Consider the following 15,970-nt stretch of genomic DNA (forward strand, 5'->3'; position numbering starts at 1 on the left):
ACCATATATATTTTTTTTCCAAACATATTGTGTAAAAATAAACTTCAGAGAGACAGCAGCACCAACTCACTGTTGTGAATAAACCTCTTCTATTCACCAAAAACTTTCTACTTAGTGCTCTGTGTATTACTGAAGTACATTGGGGATCCTTGGACAGGTAACCCATCTGCTTCAAGTAGCCATAGTCCCTTAGATTGAATAATAGTGCATGTTTTAATATCTAAATCTATTTTTACATTCTGGCTTACTGTCTAGGTTCTAGTTCAAATTTCCCAGAGGCTCAAATATAGTCAGTAGAACCAATAACAATTGATAGGATGCCTTCCTCTCTTCCCCCTCCCCCCCCTATTTTTTTTCCAAGAAAAGGAATTAGGTGTAGAGAGGGAAATATATAACACACCCAAATGGATAATCTCACTTTGATTTTGGAAGTTAAAATAAGAAAACTTTAACAATAAACAAAAGGTATTTGAGGTAGGGGAGTTACAAAAGGTATAGGGAAGGAAAAACAAGATACAAAATATATGAATACAACCAGGTTTGATGGCTGTGGGTTTTGTCTGCCTCGTGGATCATGGCCACCTGGTAAAAACAAAGAGCAGCAGGAACAGAAAGGTGATGCTGCCAGGTAGGGCGGGAGAGAACAAAATAGGAAGTTCCTCTGTTTTTATAGGGGGCTAGATAGGAAGTGGGAGTGGGCTAACCACCACACCTGGACAAAGGGCTGGACCCACCCCCGGAGAGGAGTCAGGAGCACCTGGGGTCAGGGTCAAGACAACTCCCCCAGGAGGGTTAACCTTTTACGCTTACTCTTTATAGCGGATGGCATCTGTAAAACAGAAGTCACTTTCTTTAGGCAAGTAAGTGTTTAATTACAGTTTTAGTGATGATGAAGGGTCAAGGGCAATGATAATTTTTAAAATATAAGTTAACTAGGATTTTGATCTCCTTCCCTAAGAGATAATAGAAATACACAGATCAATGGTAACGTGTAGAACTAGGAATAGATGAGGTGAGGCACTTAGTCAGAAGTGCCAAAATGTCTCATGCAGAGAAAGAAACTGATGGAATTATGATGCAGTAAATGTGTCATGCTTTAGTTCTTGTCGACTGCGTATTTGGTACAACAAAACCTGTCAAAAGTATCATAGATACTGGCACAGGACCACTATTAGGTAATCATTTGGGAACGTTAAAATGTGAAATCCTTGCCTGCTTGGAAGCAGAACCTAGACTGATTTCTGGGGAAGTGTTGAGTGAAGCTGAAAACATAACAGGACTGAAGAATAATCATAAATAAGAGGAATAAGTGTGCTATTGGTGATTTTACTACTGATTTTATGCTGAAGGAGTATCAAGCAACTGATTTTCTTGTAGAGGTTTGTTCCATTTCAGATAAATTCAACTTCAAGCCTAACCTGCCCTAAAAAATAATTCTAATCTATTGTATTGGATTGAATCGAGTCTTTATTCCTATTTTTTATTTCCTTTGATGGTGTAATATTAAGTCCTGAGAGTGATAAGTGAACCTTTGTGTCATAAATATTATATTCTGTTGCTGTGAATAAAGGAATTTTTATATTTTGCATCCCCATAAACATCCTTTACCAAAAAAAGTCCAAAAAGCTAAGAAATTAAGGTCACCAGCCACATACTCTCTCCAGTGTGTTTTTCTATGCCACTACTTCTTTGGCATCTTTCACGTTTTAAGTACATTACCAAGATAAACTAAGCATGCAAATTACAAGCTTGTCATTTTCTGTAAACTGTGTTAATTATACATGGAGAACATGTGCATTCAGGGCTTTGAAGAGCCTTCTTCAACTGTGTAGCTGTGTCAAGGCAAAAACCCCCAAAAGCTTAGTCTGATGTGCTGTGAGAAACCAAAATGACTAGTTAATATTTAAAAATCAAGTGTTAGCATAGTTTAAATATCAGGCTTAAAATATATTGAATCAGCCAGGTTGGAATAGACCTCAAGCTCATCCAGTCCAACCTATCACCCGCCCTATCCAGTCAACTAGACCATGTCACTAAGAGCCTCATCCAGGCTTTTCTTGAATGCCTCCCGGGATGGTGACTCCAGCACCTCCCTGGGCAGTTCATTCCAATGGCAAAACACTGTCTGTGAGGAACTTCCTCTTTAATACCAAACCTATACACCCCCTAGCACAACTTGGGACTCTGTCCCCTTGTTCTGTTGCTGGTTGCCTTAAGAATAAAGTTTCATTCCCTGGTATGTTTAGTACAGATTTTAATGTTCCAAGATAAATGCATTGTTTTTTGTGACACCTTATTCCTGAATCATCGTATATTTGTATTTCAGTACTAGTGAAAAATCAATGCATGCATTCCAGGTGGCTGTTAGGTGTCATGTTGCATCCTTCATTACTGATTTCCCATGTGGCCTGTATGTATATATGTAAAGAATTTAAGGACTGTTTCTTCTTTTGGAATAGGCAGTTTTCAGGTCATAATTTTTAACAATCTTTGTGATTTGGGAAGATCAGTGTAATTGCAATTATTACATACAACTCTGTGTGATGACTCTGTTGTAATATACAAGGCAGAGTTTGTTGCTGATATTCTTACCTATTTTCTATTTAAAAAAGACCCTAGTGCAACAAATAAACCTGCAAACATGAAGAAGTTCAGATGCTTACAAAAGAATGTGAGCTAAGCCATGTAATATGGCTGAATTTCCCTGAAGGAGGAGGAAGGTGTCAGTTACGATTAATGTGAACAGCATTTATGGCCCTTGAGATGTGACCTCTCGTTACAGTAAATGTGACAGCTTGAATTACTTTCAATTACAGTGAACTACATTCAGCTACATTGGTTCTGACACACCTCACTAGGAGACTGCTGTTTTGATAGCTTTAACCAAAGGGAAAAAAAAAGGCAAAACTTTGGAGCTCAAATGCGTATGTCACTTGGGCAAAACCACTGGTTTCTGACTGCGACGTATTATTGCCTCAGGTTTTACACACTTGTATTACATCATTTGTTATTTCCACTGGCACTTTCAGGTTTATGCCTTGAGCACTGGAGAATATTAAAGCCACCTTTTAAAATATGCCATGTATAATATATGTAGATGCTGATTGATTATTTATTTATTTAAAAGGTGAATTACCCATTTTTTGGTCATATAGGAACCTGCACCTTTACTTGGGATAATGATAACTGAGGTTTACTGGTCACCAGCATGTCCCTTTTGCTATGGCATTGCTCCCTTTTTGCTATCAATTTACTTATACAAATTACATGTGTCACAACACAGGATATTTATCACTAGACAGAAATGGTTGTTATAATGTTACTACTTTTTCCTTCAAGGTTCAATTATTATGCTTCAGTTTCTACCTCTAAGCTTTCATAGAAAATAAAAGATGCCCAGGGCAGAAGTCAACCTTTCACTTTTGCTACAGAGGAGATGCCATCTATTTCACGCTGTGCTAAGTATTCCATCGAAATAAGAGTAAAACAATGCCTTTGGCAAATCAGAAGTTAGGAACAGCACTGAGCAGGAGAAATAGTTCTAATTAAAGCACTTTTGCTTCTCTTGGAGGACTCAATTTACAGAGTATTGGGCTTTTCTGCAAAGATGGAGACCCTCTTCTCAGATTCAAGAGGTTGGGGTTATGGAGTCACACTAGAAAACTTTGAATGTAAAATTGCCAGTTAGCAAAGGAGAGCAAAATAAATAATGCTCACTTGTTTCAAGATCCTTCTGTATTAGGACTGTGTGGGATAAATTCCTTTTAGTGTTCATGCTGTGTTAAGCACTAATTTTCAAATGTTAGTTTTTCCAGTATTTTTCACTGGCCATTAGATGTTGTAATAGTGTATTGGGAAAATATTTGTAAATGTTTGAGTAGCTACTTGAAAAACTGATATATGCTATAAACTTATGTCCATGTGTCAGCAAACTGTAGGCATTAAGGCCCATAGGCTTATATTTTTGTTGTTAATATTCAATTTTAAGTTTCAGTGAGTATCAAATCTTTAAATCACTGAAACAGTGGGAGTCTAGTAGTGTTTTTAATTCAAGTGTTTGGGTTCTGAAGTGTGGTCACTTAGGCAGTGAGATGTCTAGAAGTGATGGAGATTCTTCTTTTTTCTTTGTTTGTGCAGCAGAGATGATTTAGGGGCTGATCTCAATATCCCCACTGTTGTAAGCAGTAAGTTTGGTACTGTAGAGAGATCATAAATTATTTAGAATTGTTCAAATTAAAAATGGATTTTGTGGACCAATCCTTATATGCTGCCTGTGTGGACAAAGTGGGGTGAGTTGCTCACCTTAGGTGAGCATTCTCCTGCTTCTGGAGTTGATGTGTGCTATTAAGTCAGTAATTTTCTTAGTGTTTTGAAGAACTGATGATGTTTCATGTCATTAAACTAAAGAGGAGCTTCACAACTAATGTAATTTGATTTCTTTTCTGCCATTTGTGTGTTTAACTCTTCATTTAAATGTACTAATGGTGCCTGACTGATTTTGCTTGTAATACATACATTGTTTGGCTTTATGTGCCACCTAACAGCTTTTCCCTCTCTCCTCAACAAAATGAGACAATCTGGAGAGAGTATCCCTGTGAGTGAGGTAGGCTGAGGGTCTTTAGTTGAGTTGTCAAGTTCTGTGATATACATAAAAGTTAAAGCATAAAAATGTCTGATGTGAATTCATGAGCACATTCACATAGAATGCACAGGAGATTAAATTAACCTATCTTTTGGGTAATTCATCATAATAGATGTTTCTTTTCTATAAGGATTGAAGTACAGGATGTGTTCCTGTGTGATCAGGCCTAGGTGATCCTACTTTGGCAGGTCAGTTTGACTTCATGATCTCCAGCCATGCCTTCTAACCCCTACCATTCTATGATACGTGAAAGCTGGAAAAGCAGGGCTGGCTACACACTAATATCTTCAGTAAATCACAGCTTTGAAGTTTTTTGCAGGAGAAAAAACTTAATGATATTATCTGCTAAAAGAATATCACTGTTTTGTCTATGTGGAAGTAGTAGTCTTCAGTTCTCTAGAGGAAAAAGCCTATTTTTTCCCCAAAGGGAACTAACAACTCTCATTTCACGTAATTATTTTCAAAGCCACAATTAGTCAGTATGCTTTAGGGGCTGTCCCTCTGAATAGGTGGGAGAAAGGCAGAGAGCCTGGCATTTTTCATCATCTGAGGAGCAGTTTTATAGGTGGAGAAAAAACAGGTGTTGGTATTACTCAAACTGTCTTGCAGTAGTAATGGAAGTCAACTTCAAACAGTGACAGAGAACTTAGGAATATATTGTTGTGGACAGTTAGTTCTCTGGAAACCACAACTGATATCCCAGATCAGGGAATAAATTGAAAGAGACTTAGATGCAGGCCAGCTGGGAATAATAACCTTCCTGATAAATAGTATTCCACATGGAGAAATAGAAAATTAAATTAAAACCCTAAATACAACTTCTGGGCTGCCAAATGGTATAGGAATGTAAGGAAGAAAATAATTTTGTGTTGTAACTTTGAAATTACAAGGATGCACTTGGAAGCATCTGAGATTTTTGGGACTGCTTACTGCCTTTGAGGTTGGCTATGTGATTAAAAAACCCATGTATAGTTGTATGCAGGATCTGGAACTGTAACTGTAGCAGGCACTGGAGGGGCACTAATGAATGTTGGTAATGTTCCTCAAGATAGAAGGAAAAGTGATTCATCCATAGAGAAGAGAGAAATTTGGCTTCAGGGTAGGCAGACTCATATTTTCCTTTCTATCAGAAGTTAGAGGATGTTTAGCAGTAAGGTTTGATCTGTAAATCACAGGAGCGAGTAGAAAATATATTTTCATCTTGAAGTAATTTCAGTTTTTGTTTTAGTGCAACAAGTTTTCCTGATCAGTTAGCAAAGAGTATCAATAGTATTTAATGTGTTTATTTCTTTCAAAATTAGTATGCTTACTGTTACTTTTGTTGACCACTTCTGTATCATGGTTGGAATAAAGCCTTGTTGTAGTGCTATCACTAGAACAAAGCTTAGTATATTTTTATTTTTTAATAAATTTCCAGAAGAGTGGACCAGTACTGCACCCTGACAGCTGTAGTCAGAACAGGTGTATCAATGACTGTGTTTGTGGACTAGGTACAAGTGGGTATTTTAGCTGGGCTATTTCTCATTTCTTTTCTTGGACATTTTTTATAGGGAGCCAATCTGCTTTTTAGTGTGTTTTTTTTTTCTCCTTCTGTGGTATGTTTGCAATGTGTGTCCACGCTATTGTCCTTTTACTTAAGGGGGCACTGGTAGAGTATGTTTTGCTTTTCAACAACCAGAACAACCTAACCCTCAGATGTGTTAACAAAAATATTCTCATGTTCATTGAGCCTTCTATTTGGGTTGGAAGAATTACAGAGGTTTTTTGCTTATGCAGTTATCCACAGAATTTAAAAAAAATGTATTCATACATATTTTAGGTATGATTAGCAAGATGATGTACATGTCCTTACAGCAAATGTGGAGAAATCTCACAGAAGAGTATTTTTAGATCAGGCTGGGGTTTTCCCTTGTATTTTTGCTTTTGAAATGCTGAAATGCATTATAGTTTGCATTATACATTTTGGAGGTTTTACTTTTACCCACCTTGCCCTTGCTTTTAAGTTTGGCTTTGTTGGAGTTCGTAGCTAGGAATCACTTGTTGTACATGAAAAATGGGCTTGTTGCTAGTCTTACAACATTGAAAGTTTTCCAATAGAGCAATAGAGGATTTACAGCTACCAGTGCTCCTATTTATTTTCTACTTGTAGGTTTATATATGGTCAGAGGTGACTTCTTAAGGATTAGAAGATTCTCTTAATCTATAATTTTTGAGAATTTCAAGTTGTGCACCAAAGTACCTACACTTAGCAGTGTCTTGAACCCCTGGTTCCTAGCTAAAACTTGCTTTCATACAAAGAAACTGCTAACAAATAACAAAATATAGTCAACACTACTTGAGTGATGTTTTATGATTAGGTGCAGGTTAAATGTATCACAACACTGACTCAACTATGTAATGCAAAATTACACAACAGAGTGACAGTATGGTAAATATTGTCTCTCTTCCTGTTCTTGTTTCACTGGTCCTACTTTCCTACTTATTGTCAGTTAGAGGGTGGTAGGAAGACACTCAATCTGGACTCTATTCTGGTTATATTCTTTATTGCTTCTTTGGCCTGCTTTCTGTTGTCCAATTCAGATTCTTTGAGGTACTGTGCACAAAATCTTCAGTAGGAGTTGTAGTCATTTAGCATTGAAACTCGTATGTCTCTGCCTATTCGCACTTGAACAACTTGTACTTCACACCTTACAAGTGTATAGTCATTGCCAAGTGATTGGTCTGTTGTGTCTGAGGATAGTTTTCCAGTAGGTGATAAAGTTATGGGGGATCTGTTACAGATGCAGTAATTTTTGATCCGATTTCCAAAATCGCACTGTTTAACAACTTCCAGAAGAAGATGAAATGGGATGTCTGATGTAAGGAAGTGAAAATAGTGCATTTAATAGTGTGTGTGAGACTTCTCTGTTTCCACTCAGCTGTTATCTAGCAAAATTCTACAGTACCTGTCAGAGAGCAGGAATACTTCAGCCTAAATGTAGTGCAGGAAATAGACTAGACAACTTGGTGTTTTTCCTATTTCATGGTGTGAATGGAACATTCACATTCAGGTATGTACTAAACAGAGCTTTTACATGAACAAGACCAGCAGAGATCCACACGGATGCCTGTAACTGGTACAAAAACTTGTTGTTTAGATGTAACATTGTCTGTACAAATGCAGATTTAGAGAACTGAGATGTTTAACTGTATCTCCATTATTGTGCTATTTACAAAGTTTAGTAGAAACGACATAATTAAAAAGGTGAGAAGGAATTGCAGTCAAAGTCAAAATGCAGGTTTACAGTGTGTTAGAGAAAGTGGTTACAGGAAACAAAAACAATTAATCATTGTTAAACATGATCTACTTATTCATCCCTCTGGTTAGCAGAATCTGTCAGATAAAAGGATGGTGCTACCTAAAACCTTCATTGAAGGTTGGAACAGTATTTCAGTGATAGACGTTATTCAAATGCTACTTCAGACTACATAAATAAAGGGACTGTAGGAAACTTCATTATGCTTAACATGAACTACACTTATGTGTATAGCATGCACATATATTTTGTTCACTTGTTATGCTCAGTATTTGAGATCCTATTACACATTCTTCTCTTGCATAAATGCCTACTTGAGATCCAGTGGGTGGAACTGTTGTTAATTGGGGTTACACTAAGCGACTGTGAATTCACAGTTCAAATGAGATGAAAAGTTTCTTGTGTTCTCTTTAGAAACAGTGAAAATTCTGTGTGAGATTTGTTGATTGGCAGTGGTACTAGGAACATGAAATCCCTTCAGTTTTATGTAAAACTGTTATATAGATGTTTATGTAGCACCTACTTAGTTCTACTCCTAAGCATGGAGTTTGCATTTGGTAATGACTTAAGGATGCTCTAGTGCTAACTGACAAAGCTTCTAGATCTGCAGTAGTACGATGATGTCCTATAAAGAGGCTCAGAAGACTGGAGATGTTTCTGAGTCTAATGCCAAATTTCTCCCCAGAGTTGCCCTGGATTTTACATGTGAGCTAATTTCTGATTCATTATTGCAGATTTTCATATCACAAGCTAAATTTCTTACGCTCTTGGTAGTAGTTAATTTTGTAAATTCAAGAACGTGCTTGGACTCCTACCATGGGGTAGCATCATCGTGGTCAGGAAATTAGTTCTCAAAAGATCCCAGAATAAGCTTCTCCGTGTGTAAGAACCTATGATAAGTTAATATATTAAAGTCACTTAGCCACCTCAGTACCATTTTTCCTAATCTCTTCTGAATTTTGGAAAGAACTACTCAGCTCTTGGTCCACATCTCTCTAAAAGGTGTGTGATGGGGTGCCTTTTTGACACAGTTCTTCAGCAGTTGCTCTTTATGGAGGAACGCCACTACTCCACTAGAAACACAGAGGTAATTTAGTCACCAAAAGCTGAATCCATATGAGCAGTTAAATGATTCTTCAAAAACACGGTGTCTATACATCCTGTCTCCTTTTCCACTCTGGAATCCTAGCACTGAGGAATTCTGAGGTCTGTCCCAGTCTTTGTAGCTCAAGATACGGGGATGAGGATGTCATAGATGCAATTTAAGGTCAAGGAATATTGCTGGTCAAACACAAACTGGTCTTGTGTATGTGGAACGTCATGAGCTCTTGAAGTACAGACAATATCTATTGGTCCATGTCTATATTGAATTGATATAGTTATGGCCATATAATTATAATTTCCTAACCTTGCTGCAGAGCTTCTCTGTCGAAAAGCAAAGCTGAACTTATAAGAACACAAATGCAGGCACCTGACATAGTTGACAGCAGTAGTTGTATTTCCTGGGATGAATCAAAACTGATCAGGAAGAGTCAACACGATTGTACTGGGTTGATCACAGCATGAGTTCTTAAACCAAGACATAGTTAACCTAATAGTTATCACTGAAATTTTGAGTAAGAAAGACTTCTAATTCTTCTAGTAAAGGAAAAATAATGTACTCAAGTAAATTATTTCATCATCTTCAAAAGCAGAAACGAAGTAAAGCTTTAGTGATGTTTTCTTTTTGCCAGGTATGTGAACTTCCTATTTTTCATTTTCTGTATTGGGAAACTACTGTAACATTTTCCACTCATAGGCATAAATAGACTTAATTTCCTTTTCTTTACTGTGATCCAGCTCACGAATTATTTTTAGGGCAACACAAGTGTATGAACTGAGAAATTAATGTTTTAAAATTCAAAACGTGATTACTTTTCTGTCTTAAAAATGTGTTTTCCCAGCGGCTGAGTTTGAAGAACAGTTGTTTGTCAAAAAGATAAATGGCTTTGTGTGGTGTCAAGGCATCAGTCACACATCATATTTGATACCACATGATTGATTATTAGTCCCTAAACCAAGAATGCAGAAGTATCTGGTATTGTCCATGTCAAAGCTGCAGCAAGTTGATCGGTTTGGGTACTTCACTTAAAATTGAGACACTTCACCTGCTAAGCAGTTTTTACACATCTTAATCAAGATGCAAAAATAATTCCTCAGTTAAGAAATATTCCTGATCTCTGGTGTCCAGGAAGGAGGAATTAATATGAGATGACTGAATTACATAGCACGATAGATTAAGGTTTTGCAAATTAACGACTTTTCAGTTTGAAACAATTCTCTTGTGAGAGCTCTTAAGTTAAATGGGGGGGGGGGGGGGGGGGGAGGGTTTGGCACATCACATCACAACATGCAACAGTAGCTTTGCATATCTCTTTCAGGGATTTTGAAAATATGAAGATAAAAAATTATGACTAACATACACCATCTGGCTAGGGTGGAAAAATAAAAAAGATTTTTCCTGAGCAACAGGGTTTCTACTAAGCTGATCTACATAAAATATGAAAGTTGGGTTTTTTTTTCCCTGATAAAAATGAAGTTCTAATGACTTCACTGAAACTCAGTAGATGTTTTGTCCCACCATGGTCAGTGTAAAAGTGGAGCTCATTGGTTTCTATCAGGAAGGCCAATGTATCGTATCAGTGCTGTTGTTCCATCACATGTGCAGAAAAAGATTGCTGAGACTTGAAGATTTTGAGCAGCATTAGCAAAAGTGTTAGACAGCTTTGCAGAAATCATCTGCCTTTGAAGAGACATGACCTAGCTCCACAAAATCAGGCAACAAATGACTATTAATCTATGCAGCCATGGAATTAGATGCTTAGTGATACAGACATACTTCTGTGCTTCATTTCTTGGTTAAAGCTGCCAATTTTTCTTTTGCTACTTTTATGTGTGCAATAATAGATACTGGAAATTATGTACAATTTCCAATTTAATCTGTACATTTTCTTGGAGCCAAAATTATGCTGTTTCTTTCAATATAGATTTTAGTGTTCAGGCGCTTGCTCCTATGTATTTCCTTAGGTTTTGTTTGTCTTCTTTCTTTGTGTTTATTCTTTCATTCTTAATGAGATAGTCACTTAAATGTCTTAACTAATTCAAACAGAAATAAGATGTGCAAGACTAGTTGGCTCCTATGGAGACAAGACTAGACTATGGAGGCTCCTATGGAGATAAGAAAGCAGATAAATATGTGCATGGTAAACTGTTAGAACTGCAGCCTTCAGTCTATATGTTTGTATCATCTTGTACTGCAGTACTGCCTACCTCTGCGACACTTTCACTAGTACTGAAAACGCTATGGTAGATCGTAAAGGGTTAACCCTCCTGGGGAGTGCTCTGAACCTGACCCCAGGTCTCCCTGACTGCTCCCTGGGGGTGGTCTGAATCTGACCCCAGGTATAGTGGTTAGCCCATTCCCGCTTCCTGTCTAGACCCCTATGAAAACACAGGAACTTCCTGTTTCTTGCTCTCTTTGCCCTGCCTGCCTGATAGCACCACCTTTGTTCTTGCTGTCATCCCACCGTTCCTGAAATCTACCTCCATCCTTTGCCATCAATCTGCTTGCATATATTTTTTTTTTGTATCTTGCTTCCCTTCCTATACCTCTTTGTAATTCCCCTACCATAAATACCTTCTAATTATTATTTTTTTTTCTTTTAACTTCCCCATTGAAGCAAGACTACTTATTTGGGTGTTTTACCCTTTTCCTCTTTATATCTAATTCTTTTTTTTTTCCAAAGAAGGGGAGAGGAGGAAGACATCCTATTATTGTATTGATTCTGTGACCTTTATTTCAAGTCTCTGGGAAATATAAACTAGAACCAATACATACATAAAGCATTATTTACTCTTGAGCAGTGTTTGCCTGAGCTCTGGGTGTGCTAGGTGATGTATAGCCTACTGATACGTCTCAGCTGCAGAGGCAAAAATTGATGTCCACAGTGCCTGGCAAGAAGCTATACAAGTGTGAGAAGGGACTGCCAGTACCTTCCTGATGATGAACAGGTTGTTAAATTTTCAGTTTGTGTTAGAACATCTGCTGGCTGCCTACTTATTTGAAAAAACAAAGCAAACAGTCTGTAAAGAAAGCACAGCCTGTGCTTTTTATATTGTTAACTGCTGGGCCCAATAACTCATCTGGCCTCTGTGGAAGACACAAGTTATGATAAAAAAAAAAAAAAAAAAAAAAAAACACAACAAAAGAAAACCCAAAAACAAACCCAAAATGAAATAGGATGGGTAAGAGCATGACAGAAAGAGAAGAGAAGGAAGGAAGGTAGGGAGAAAGAATGGAACCCTAGAAAATAGTAGGCCTTTTTGGTTGTAGGTGTGTAGAGCTAGGTATGAAAGTTCTCTCTCAGGGTTTTCAGGAAATCATGGCTCTTGGATTACCCAGTAGCAGTGGTTACAAAGCATCTTTCCCTTGTCTCATTGACTCTGTTAATAGCATCATCCCTGATTCTTTCTTGTATGTATTATGAATGTGTGTTTCTAGGGGCAGGTTCTGGAACCAGGCATAAATATGTTTTAAAACAAGGAGTAAGGGTGGAAGAAAACATTTCCTCTACAGAAAGGAAGGGAAACTTCCCCAGTATCCCATGTTAAGCAGAATGCAGGGCCGTTTCATGTTGAGTGTGCAGTGGATGTATGTAGTTGTATGTGCTTTGGATGCATCTGTGCTTTTCCCTGTGATTGTGTGAGAATTACCAGAATTGGACCAGAGTAACAGAAATTGCAGAACTGTTAACTGTGACACACCACTGAAGGTTTCCTGATTCTTCTGTTTCCATCACTAGGTAAGGGTCAGCTGTACCTTTGCCTAGCTGCATCTTCAAAAATGCTTCCTTTGAAGTTGCATGTTCTCCTTTCACACTACCTTTTGGTAAAGAAGCTGCTTTTGACATCCTGTTGAGCCTCCAAATCTGAAGCTTTTGGCTGTTTCCCTTTATTTAAGTGTGCTGCTACTTAATGTTTAGTTTCATAGTGTTTTTAAACCGCCTTCAAGTAGTTGTAGTCTACTGTTAGACCTTCTTTTGCCCCTTCTTTGGGAGAGTGGAGATCTTCCTTGCTGGAGAATAATCTTTCCTTCACTGAGGTGTACACTTCTCAACACTTTCTGAATTGAGACACAAAACTCTAGTAATGTTGCAACCTCGCAGTACTGAGTAGAGGCAGATAACAATTTCCCTCTATCTGCTCACCAAGCTGTTCTTAATGCATCCCAGTATGGAATTTTTCTGTTATACGTTGAGCACATACTTTATGTGGTGTCCACTGTAACTTCCAAGTCCTTTTCGGCCCTTATTAGTGTGTGTTTAACATGAGGTGCAGAGCGTTGCATTTTTCTGTGCTGAGGCTGTGGCTTCTGTCAGTCCATCTGTCAAGGTTTCTTACGGTCCATTCACTGACACACACTGACCTTAAGCACACCACATCCCATATTAATTAAATAGAATGTTTGCCATACTCTTTAGAAAGTAGGAAGCACTGGGACTAGAACTAGTAATAGGACACTGGATGTGATAATCCAAGATGTCATCTTGGCCCAGACAGCTCCATCCTGTCTTGCATCCTCTGTAAAGAAGCTGTTGAAGTTTTGCATGTATGGAACCTCTGATGTCTCTTGTCTTGCATTTTCTTTTACTACTGTAATTTCAGTATATGTCTTCTCCACAGCAAATTGCCAACCGTAATATTTTTGTCTTCCTTATGCTGTCTTACATTGTTTATCTTTCTGTAGTCAAGCTGCAGACTTTGTTACATGTAGGGAGACAGAAATAGCTGTTATTGTGAAATGTGTTTGTGGTAGGATTTGCTTGAATTTAAGCATTTCTGCAGTGCGTTTCCCAGGAATGTTAAGAGTTTGTCTCTGTAGTGCTCTTTAGCCAAAGAAGTCAGGTGGCATTTGGTGCACAAACCATTCACATTTTTTCTGCGAGGGCCACTTCACACTTTTTATCCAGTAATTGTTCCCGTCTATTTATGCTAAATTTACAGCTAAGTGATGGGAACAACTTTGAAAGAACTCTTGTAAAGTATGAGTTTCAGTGGGCTGGAAGGTTTCATGCAAAATATAATGCAGCTGGGGAGAACCTGTGAACCTAGACAATGTTCATGAAGTGTACTCAAAGCAGAGGGCAAAGATGGGAGCACGGGAGTTATCTGAGCAGCTGATGAGATGCAGGAATTCTTGCTTTACACTAGGAGAAAGCCTTAACTCTTGTAGTGATCTCAGTGTGCTCCCTGTTATAGTTGAAGATCTAGAGAGGAGTATGTAGTTTTTGGGTAAGCCTCTACATTTATTCAGTTGCCAGTGTCAGATTTATAAATGGATATATCACAACCTATACATGACCAACTCTCAATGACCTTTACAGAAATCTGTCTTCTCAAATTAAAGTTTTGCATATGAGAATGTAGGCATCTTTGTTTAAAAGGCAAGTGGTTAAAGTTTAGGTTTTGTTTGGATGTGTGTGAGATGGACAAGCTGTGTAACAAATAGCACCTAGGTAGTTTCATGTGCAATGTCTGTGCTATGTTTGAGTATGTGATAGCAGAGGATTGTAAACTTTAGTGAGCAGTTACAGCCTGTGTAACCTGTGTAATTACCATTGTATGTGATCAGTGGGCAATGTCATGTGTTTGAGTTTAAAAAATGAATCATTCTGTCTTTTATTCTTGGCTCTGATATATGCATGGTAACCAATGGCTGAACAAAGTATTGCACAGTGATGAAATCGTAATTCCTGAAATTAAAAAGAACAAACATGTGAACAGATTTCTTTTAATGTTGGTGACTTGTGCAATTTATGTAGATCAAATATGCTGTTACTGTAGAAAGAAGTAGTCACAAAAGTTATTATCCAACTAGTTAAGAAAAGATATTAAATGGGTATCTTTTTTAAGTAAGAATTTCGGTAAAATGGAGGAACCACTGATGTTTTATAAACGCATTGGTAAAAAAAAATGATGTTGGAGCTTCAATGATACAAGTCAATGTGAACATCCATATCAAGACAAAGTTTCAACAGTGTAAAATGAAATGAAGATCCTGTTAAATACTTTGTAACTTTTTGAGTCTCCTTAGCATGGGATAATACTGTCTCAGACTCCCATATTAGGTATGGCTCTGTGGATCCAATGAAATAGAAGTTGCTCTAATGCATGGTGAAAGCAAGCCCACTGCTGCATACCTTCTAAGGATATTTTCAGGGTCCCGTTGTACAGCATTTTCTGTTGTAATGAATGCAAAGAATCCTATTGACCTGAGTGGGACTAGTTGCTTAAACAAAAGTACAATATGCTACTATGTTTGCAAAACCAAAACCTTTTTCTTTGACAGAATGTGAAAACAGGAAAATCTCAGGCAATTATGTAATTATAACCTTGTCAGTAGAGCTATCATTAAGTGCTATGCAATTAAAGCCTGTAAAATAAACTGCTGTGAATTGTTGCATCTCCTTACTTCTGATCAACAAAACTTGGCCACTTACTGCAAATTCTAACTAGTAAAAGAGCTGTTATGTTATCTCATTGTGCTTTTTTTGTCTTTTACAGGAAAAAGTAGAATATGCCTTCCTGATAATTTTTACAGTTGAAACATTTTTGAAGATTATAGCATATGGATTATTATTACACCCCAATGCATATGTTCGAAATGGATGGAATTTATTGGATTTTGTAATAGTAATAGTAGGGTAAGTAAATTATCCTTCATTATACAAAGATGTAAAATCTTTTGTGCAGTGAGGTAGATCCAGGTGTGTTTTGCCTGTCAGTAACACTATGTGCTTGGTTTCTATTCCTTAGAAGAGCTGGTCTGAGTGAAAAATCCCAAACCAAGTTCTAAGCATTTTCAGCAGTGTCTGTGGCTGCAGCATGTGTTGCACAGCCAGCTTTATAGCAGAAGTTCCCAGGGAATTTTGACTAGTGTCAACAATTTTTCTCTGCTGTTATCTTGTGAAATCTTTTTCATCTGATTCTTCCA

The 15,970-nt window shown here is 37.5% G+C and overlaps 1 protein-coding gene across 11 annotated transcripts in view; it reads left to right on the forward strand.

The window, feature by feature from the left end:
- The window catches only part of CACNA1D (calcium voltage-gated channel subunit alpha1 D), a 178,111-nt gene that overhangs the window by 46,568 nt on the left and 115,573 nt on the right, over positions 1-15,970 (forward strand). For all 11 annotated transcript variants that reach the window (XM_064156656.1, XM_064156663.1, XM_064156669.1 and 8 more), the window contains exon 4: positions 15,541-15,680. In XM_064156656.1, coding sequence (XP_064012726.1) covers positions 15,541-15,680 — 140 coding nt within the window. The remainder of the gene's footprint in view (positions 1-15,540; positions 15,681-15,970) is intronic.

Source organism: Pogoniulus pusillus, chromosome 16, assembly GCF_015220805.1.
Source record: "Pogoniulus pusillus isolate bPogPus1 chromosome 16, bPogPus1.pri, whole genome shotgun sequence".
NCBI lineage: Eukaryota > Metazoa > Chordata > Aves > Piciformes > Lybiidae > Pogoniulus > Pogoniulus pusillus.